Genomic DNA, 8,689 nt, shown 5'->3' on the forward strand with positions numbered 1-8,689 from the left:
GGGTGGGGGTTTTCGTTGTTTGGCCGGTGTATAATCTGGCACACTTCTATAATGGCGAAACCCCGAGGTTCTCAGTCTTTGATCCACATAAGCAGTGTGAGGCCTGCAGGCTGGGGGTTTGCCTGGTCTTTCAGGGTTTTTGCTCTGAATGTGAAGGCATAGGGGAGAGAGGCAATGTGGTTAGGCGGGGGTGGCATGTGGCTGAACAGACAGCAGGTTGGCTGCCTACAGGCAATGATGCTGCAGCAAGGGCCGTCATAAGGGAGCACACATGTCACTTTGTAAAGCTGACATTATTTTCTTTGTTAGTCTCCATTTGAATTATAGGATTCTGCCAGCCTTCACTGCCAAGGTCTGATATTATGCAATATGTTTCCACATAAGCTGACCCTGGCATTGCAAGTTGGCTGCAGTGGATTGTTTTATTAAAGTCATATGGAGGCTACTGTACTGTCAATAGATACATGCAAGTTGGGCTGCAGCAAACATTAACACATGTTTTCAGATTTTTGTGGTTGCATTTTTACCTTTATTATGTCGACAGTAGAGATTGACTTTAACCTCTATCCAACCCCTTTGGGATGAACTGGAACACTGAATGCAAAGCCAGGCCTCATCGCCCAATATCAGTGTTGGACTTACTAATGCTCTTGTGGCTGAATGGGAGAAAAATCCCTGCAGCCAGGGTCCGAACTCTTCTCGTCTTCACAGAAGAGCGGGGGCTGTTGTAGCAGCATATTAATGCCAATTGTTTTAGAATGAGATGTTCTGAAATCTTAATTGGGTGTCATGTTTGCTTCAATAGGGTTCAATGTTTAAATACAGTTGTTGTGAGCCTCACTGAGAGTTGTCACACCAAAATAAGAAGTTCCTCATTTAATGATAAATAAATCATTTTGCTCTCACAGGATTGTTAAACAAACTGCAATATGGCAGTACAACTGTCCCTTTATTGTGCCCAGTCTGTCAGGAGGCCGCTTCGTCATTACTCATGGATCTGTGTTGCTCACGGCCCCTCATGCTAACTAAGTCTCTCCCCAGAGGTCCAAAACAACCCCTGAGGGTCAGGAGACGGGACACAGGGTACGCTGCTTCTGAACGCACTTGTCACTGTGGATCGTCCTCACAGAGATGGCTCAGGGTAATAAGAGGAAAGGAGAACACTCAGATTTAACCCAATATGCGGTTTAGTAGTCACACTATGTTCCCTTTATGCGTGTACAGATGTTTTTGTGTGTCTTTGCTGAAATAAAGGGTACACTACACATTTTTTTGGCATAATAATCAAATTTGAAAGTCAAAAAGATATAATTCCCCCCTGAATGTCATTCCATATCAATTTGCACTTTTGGTTATAAAATGAGCTATAATGACTTATAGTTTAACCTTACCATTACTCTGTCATGTGAGAAAGTTTCCAGCTAGCTGCTGATGTCACATATGTACTGAATCAAAGGGTCATTTCATCCAAACCAAACAAGAAAAACATAGGTGGTTTTGAGGCATACAGAGTTGCAGTTTTGTGTATGAAGGTTTTTGGATGTTTGTATTGCCAGGTCCCCTGATGTGCAAGTCACCAGGGGTGTCCTTGAGTTGTATTTGATCCAGAGCCAAAGTTGGACACAGGCATTGGAAAATATCAGGAATGGTAGGCTAGATAGTTATTGCATTAGAGTGAGCTGTTATCAGGGCAAGTCATTCTGTAATGGCATGGAGTTAAGGATGGAAAAAACATATGTCTGTACATTACACAACTAAAACATGCTCGACTGTACAAGGCACAGGTGGTGGTTTTTGCTCAGAGAAAGACAAAGAGAGACTTGCAAGGCGTTTATTGTTTTCTTAACAGAAACGGTGCAAGATTAACACCTTGTGGTAGAATGGAGAATGACCACAAGCATTTTATTTCTTCAGTGAAAATGTGTGCAAAAGTGCATATTTAGTGAGTGAGATTTAAGGACTGTAAATATAAACATACATAGATTAATACGGATGGGTCCAAAGATCCTGATAATGATGATGATCAGAGTAGAAATATACAAAAATATATGTTGAGGTTTTTATCATTTTGACGGCTTTAGAATGGATTGAACAAGTCAAACCCAACAATGTTCTAGTCTGTAGTGTCTCTGCTCTGTTCATTAAAAGACAGGTGAAAAAAAATGATATAGAGTGCCAATAGCGCTGGGATCATGAGATAAGGGAAAGCCATTCACATTTATTTCAATTGGAGTGGAAAGAGGAGGTATTCATGACTACATTGAAGTTCCCATGGCATGAAAATGCATGTGGCTTTATCTATCTCTGTACCTCTCATGCTGTTTCCACTTTATGAGGTTTTTTAACATTAATATGAGTCCCCCCAGCCTGCCCATGTGGTCCCCTAGTGACTATAAATGGTAATAGGTGTAAACCGAGCCCTGGGCATCCTGCTCTGCCTTTGAGAAAATTAAAGCTCAGATGGGCAGATCTGGAATATTGCTCCTTATGAGGTCATAAGGGGCATCCTCAATAGCTAAAGACACAGAAGACTTAGACTTAGACAGACTTTATTATCATTCAGTCAGAAATGGCACATAGGCTGCTAAGGAAAGCTCCTTTTGGGACTGACTCTAGTGGCTGTAATTTTGCCCCAAGGCTGTATTTTGGGAAAGAGACTTCAGATATGGTATTAGGGGACCACTAAGGTCTATAAAAGCATCCAAAAAAAACATGTCATGGGACCTTTAAGAAAGGAAAAGCACACTGCACGTTTCACATCCTCCAGAAGATGGCAGTAACGTAACACGAATCACGCCAGTTACCTTTAAACCGTAAACATTGAAGAAGACAAGTAGACGAAGAAGAAGAACAAAAACATCCTTTGTGGTATTAGTTTTGTTACAACAGTGTCCTATGGAGCGCCTGGCATCTTTTGGAAGTAAGTATCGATATTATTAACATGTAACCGCTACATATTTACACCAAACAAATCGCTCTTTTCTTAAGTTATCTGTGGTTAGCTTTAGCTCCACTGCAGCTAGCACTGCTTAGCAAGCGAAAGCTAAATGTAACGCTACTGCATATTTGTCAGTTTTTTAATGTATGTAACGCTAGTTGCCAAAACTGCATAAAGTGTGCTTATTGTTGCAATACTTTCAGACACGTTCTACTATAAAGCCGAGATAGTTAAACCTAACCTAGCTACGTTATGCTTTCATGAGCAGCGTTAGCAAAACTAGCATTAAGGCCACCGTTAAAGGCTGAGGTTTGTTTACAGCCTAAAATTAGCATCTGCTGGATTTGAATGCTGGCTGTTTGAGAGGCGACTGTACCAATAGCCTTGTCTAGAATGCACGTGATCAGTGTTTGCATGTCAGCAGTTTGTGCTATTAGTTGTCCATGATTAAACGCTAATTATGTCCATTTCAGATGATCCTTTTGATAAGCCACCATGCAGAGGTTGCTCCTCTTATCTAACTGAGCCCTACATCAAGTGTGCAGAATGTGGACCCTCGCCTTTTTTACTCTGCCTCCAGGTGAGTAACTAACGTTACAAATGTACAAACTTTTTATTAGAGCTCTTGTTTATTCCCAGACAATGAAACCACATGTTTTTATTCTAGTGTTTCACCAGAGGATTTGAATATAAGAAGCATGAGAGTGATCACAAATATGAAATAATGGTAAGTCAAATAAAAAATTGTCTTGCACACACAGACACTCACCACACACACACACCGACCATTTCATTTATCTTGACCTTTAACTTTTAATAAAGACGTCAGACTTCCCCGTGCTGGAGCCTGGATGGACGGCACAGGAAGAGATGGCCCTGTTGGAAGCAGTCATGGACTGTGGCTTTGGAAACTGGTGAGTGCTTTTTCTATTGTAGTCAATCTCTTGGTCAGATGGGCTTGAAAATATGTTGATGCTGCAGAGAAGGTTTTTTTTAAGGCCAAAATATATCTTTACCCCATGCCTGGATTTATGTCATGTTCCTCCTTTACTCCCCCCTTCCCACAATTCTTCATGTATATAAACTCCAGGTTGCAGAGCAACTGGGAGATTTAAGACTGATACTGTGTCATTATGTGTTTCCTGTAGGATAATGCTAATAAAAAAGACATTTGACAATTGAAATATTTACACAACCACTTGCATGTTTGCTGACATTAAATGTAAAATGCTGGGCTTGTGAGACAAAATATGATTTTTCTAAATCTATTATGTAATTCCTGGCTGAAAACTAATTATTGAAAAAGTCTTGGGACATAATAAAGGGCTTTTAAATGGGCCTAAATGTTTTCAGTATATCATGATTTATGATCAATTCTGTGCTCAGTCATCATGAAATAAACAACAGTTTTCTATAATTTTGTAGAGTGTGATATTCCTTTTGATTGAAACAATGATTTAGTGGGCTGTATTCCATTCTTGGAAACATTGAGTGAAATGTTTTAACAATCACTGTGTTTTGAACTTGTTGATATATTTTAGAATATTTACAACCTTCTCGATTTAGTCATATACCAAGGTAAACTTTGATATATTGTACACTAACAATTATTATTTGCACCATTGTTCTCCTCCTGCAGGCAGGATGTGGCCTATCAGATGCGCTCTAAAACCAAAGAGGAATGCGAGAGCCACTATATGAAGAATTTCATCAATAACCCGCTCTTCTCCTCCACCTTGCTCAGTCTCCGAAAAACAAAAGACTCTCGCTTTGCAGAGGGAGCTATTCCTTTCAAACGTCAGTATCTACATTATCTGCCTTCTTCATTTTTGTCTTTACAAATGTTACAGTAAAATAAAGACACAACAAAATCAGTAAAGTGATTCTGTACTCGCATCTCAGACAACTTTAGCAACACACATTTAATATTAGTTGCTTTAGTTATGTGCTGCCTCCTTCCAGTCATGAGCCTTTTAATATGAAACAGTATTCAGATTATTAAAATGAGATAGTAGCATTGGTTATGGGCTTTCAAAGATTTACATTAAAACAGTAAATTGAGATGAAACTTGAAGACTGAAACCAGTTGAACAGAAGCATTTGTTAAGTGCTTTAGCTCTCCATCCATCGCAGTGTTTGAGAGCTTGAAAAACATAGCACTGTCATGTTGGCAAAAATCGAGGGAGAGAGGGAAAACTCTTTATATTTCCGATATTTCCTATGACTGCTGTACATATTTGAAAACCTTTTGAAGACTTTCGCAGGTGGCTCATTTCTTCTTTTATGTGCAATTCAAAGAAAATGCTCAAATTTGATTGTGCGTATACTGTATTTCTATGATATTACAGCCACTGACGATCCCCCTCGGCCCACATTTGACTCTGTCCTGTCTCGAGATATGGCTGGATACATGCCTGCCAGGGCGGACTTCATGGAGGTGAGGGGTATCATCCGTGTGCTAACATAGCCTGTCAAAATGAAATGACCACGAGGTGGCTTATGATTAAACGTTTTCAAAACAGTGATTCGTGCTCTTAATCGTTGGCTCCCATCGTTTGTTTTCCCTCATTAATCGGCTACATGTGAACGTGAATTTAAATCAAACCAACAGATTATGAAATTGATTTTTCACTGTCTTGCTAGGAGTTCGACAACTACGCAGAGTGGGATTTGAAAGACATCGACTTTGTGGATGATGATTCGGACATCCTACGTGGTGGGTAGAGTCTTAATCAATAGACTTTTTTTTATCATTATTGTTTTTTATCAACAAAATGGAAGATGATGGTGTGAACATTTACTCATGTATTGTTCAATTTCAGCACTCAAGCTTTCCGTTGTTGACATATATCATTCAAGACTAAAAGAGAGACAGCGGAGGAAAAAGTAGGTCCCTTTCTTGCTCCAATAAATGATGAATTAACGTGTTAATGTATTCTGCTTCATGTAATGACCCCTCTCTGTCAGTAGATGGCATTATAAGCTTTACATGTTTATCAGTGTTTTAATCCCCCAGCGTCTCCTTCCAGGCAGCACTAGGTTTAGGCAATTGTTAAGTGCCTTGAAGTCAATGTTCACAGCGCTGCTTGGAAGGAGACGTTGGGGGCTTAAAACACTATTGAGCGCTTTTATATTGCGCTTATTTCCCACTGATACTGTTTATGCTTTATGGTGCATTTCATACTGAATTAAAATTATAAGGTGAACAATTTGGAACCCCGTTCTGTACCTACATTATTCCAATGTATATACACTCATATATTTACATATATATGTATATTTACAATATATTTACATATGTGTAAATATATTGACTTGCACTTAGTTGATCGAAAGAAAAAGAATCTGCAACTATTTTGATAACCAACTAAAGGCCCACAAATAATAGGAACACCTGTCGGTAAAACACATTACAGTTCAGCAGCACCACAAATTATCTCCAATAATCATACAGTAGAATCAACGCCTCTTTCAAAAACTGAACATTGTCCTTCGTTAAGGAGGGAAATTATTGAAGGACTGTTTGTTTGGCTAAGTGGACTTGATGAAGTGGCAACTGAGTGTGCACAATTTGCATAGGTTTTGGACCGCTGGTCAAAGTTGCAGACCTTTTTGGTGGGTTCATTTTCAATAAAAATAAAGAATTGGGCATTTAAAGGCTTAAGTCAGTTGTCACTCTTTCTAGAGAATCTCCTCCACCTTGACCCTGTTAGCTGTCGATCCTCACTGTAAAGGATCCAACACTAAATCCACTTTAACAAGTTTGTGTTCCCCGGTGGAATGGCATGTCTGGCTGGGGAGTCATAGTTCCCTTCTCTTTTCATAATCCTTATTTTACACTGTTAACTTGTAGCTTGTCAGTTAGGCTTCCAAGCTGTTGACACAGACCGAGACCCTGACCTCTAAACCTTGAATCTTAGAGTATCCTTTTATAGTGAGACTTCTATACACCTGGTGTGTGTGTGTGTGTGTGTGTGTGTGTGTGTGTGTGTGTGTGTGTGTGTGTGTGTGTGTGTGTGTGTGTGTGTGTGTGTGTGTGTGTGTGTGTGTGTGTGTGTGTGTGTGTGTGTGTGTGTGTGTGTGTGTGTGTGTGTGTGTGTGTGTGTGTGTGTGTGTGTGTGTGTGTGTGTGTGTGTGTGTGTGGACTTTAACAGTCCAGATAATTGCATAAGGCTAATGCCAGTTTTAATTATTTAATATTAAGACAGCAATCAAATTATTCATATGTATAGTAATAAATCTGCATCTTCATTTCTTTCAGAGTAATTCGAGACCACGGACTGATCAACCTGCGGAAATTCCAGAGTGAGTCCTCTTGTGAAACTAATACGGGCTCGGCTGTTGCAGTATTCATAGCATCTCAGGAAAGGCATCTGATATCAGGCAGTCAAATCGCTGCTGAGCGTTTCTATGGATGCATGCAAACAACTCCGGTGTAGGCTAATAACCACCGTTAACCTCTGTGGCCCCTCGGGTAGCTGAAGTGTGGCAATTGACGGAACTCGTATTTACGATCAAGGCTTGAGAATAGTCTGTGTTTCAGAGTGTGCCACGGCATAATTGCTTCACTGCGAATAGATCCCTGTGTTCTGAGCACTGCTGCCATAGTGACTGAAATGCAGTGGGCTTGGCTCATTGATCCACCTTTTAAAAGGTTGGATTTCAGCAAGTTCAGTCATGTATTTTTTGGCATCTCTTGGGTTTTTGCAGTAGAGGTCACACGGCAAGGGGCTGTCTAACTATGTGTGACCATCCAGCCCGCGGTTACTTGTTGCTCTAAAATATCGGCTGTGGTTTGGGAGTGAAGGTCTTCTCCCCTACTGTTTTATTAATGCAGCCTCCAGCCCCCCTTCCCCAGCATTCCCTTATCTCCCCAGTCAGACAAAAGGGAACTCAGAGTAGCTGTAGAGTTGCAGACTGGTTGTCATGGAGACTGTCAAAGTGTGTGTGTGCGTGTGTGTGAGTGTATGCGTGTGTGTCTCTCAGATTGACCAACGTTGTTGTTTTAGGGCAGAACTCTGTCTAAAGTCATGTAAGGGCTTGTTACAAGCATAAAGAGTCTGTGTTGCCTTGTTAGCAATCACTGTTTGTGTGCAACCACACGTCCAGTGTTGATATCTTCTTAGAGACAACATTTTTCTGTGCGTCCACTGTTTTGTTTAAGAGCATGACTTCATGTGTTCAGCCTGAGATGGCAGCTGCTCATTAGCACTCACATGCAGGAGTCCGATGAAGAAACTTGACGGACACACACAAATCACTCCTTGCACCCACACAACAGCTTTCCTCTCTGGCTTGGACACTTGTCTGTTACTCAGCGACACGAGCAATGCTGTGAGATGAACACAGCAAGGTCTTTAGAGTGTGTGCTTGTATAATAAATTAAGTGGTGAGGACTACACATTTGTGGCACTAATCTAAGGGTTCCATCAATCTGATGGTTTAATACATTTTGTTGTGTTGTGCTCTTCAAAAGTAAAAATGCGTTCGAACACTTGATTCTGGTTAACAATTACACTATAATGGCTGCAATTAGGGCTGTGTAATATATCAAGATATCGATAAATGAGACTAGATATCGGTTTACGTTTTGGATATTGTAAAATCGTGACAGGACAGTGTTGTCTCTTCCTGGTTTTAAATGCTACAATACAGTAAGGATTTTATATATATATATACACTCACCGGACACTTTATTAGGTACCCCATGCTAGTAACGGGTTGGACCCCCTTTTGCCTTCAGAACTGCCT

The 8,689-nt window shown here is 40.4% G+C and overlaps 1 protein-coding gene across 1 annotated transcript in view; it reads left to right on the plus strand.

Annotated features, from left to right (window-relative positions):
• The first annotated feature begins 2,665 nt into the window (after positions 1–2,665).
• tada2a (transcriptional adaptor 2A) overlaps positions 2,666–8,689 on the plus strand; it is a 13,939-nt gene continuing 7,915 nt past the window's right edge. Inside the window, exons 1-9 of the mRNA XM_034868090.1 lie at positions 2,666–2,920; positions 3,412–3,518; positions 3,606–3,665; positions 3,761–3,852; positions 4,578–4,735; positions 5,287–5,375; positions 5,582–5,654; positions 5,761–5,824; positions 7,200–7,243. Of these exons, the coding sequence (XP_034723981.1) occupies positions 2,896–2,920; positions 3,412–3,518; positions 3,606–3,665; positions 3,761–3,852; positions 4,578–4,735; positions 5,287–5,375; positions 5,582–5,654; positions 5,761–5,824; positions 7,200–7,243 (712 nt within the window). The 5' untranslated portion in view covers positions 2,666–2,895. The remainder of the gene's footprint in view (positions 2,921–3,411; positions 3,519–3,605; positions 3,666–3,760; positions 3,853–4,577; positions 4,736–5,286; positions 5,376–5,581; positions 5,655–5,760; positions 5,825–7,199; positions 7,244–8,689) is intronic.

This window comes from Etheostoma cragini, chromosome 3 (assembly GCF_013103735.1).
Source record: "Etheostoma cragini isolate CJK2018 chromosome 3, CSU_Ecrag_1.0, whole genome shotgun sequence".
In the NCBI taxonomy this organism is placed as follows: Eukaryota; Metazoa; Chordata; class Actinopteri; order Perciformes; family Percidae; genus Etheostoma; species Etheostoma cragini.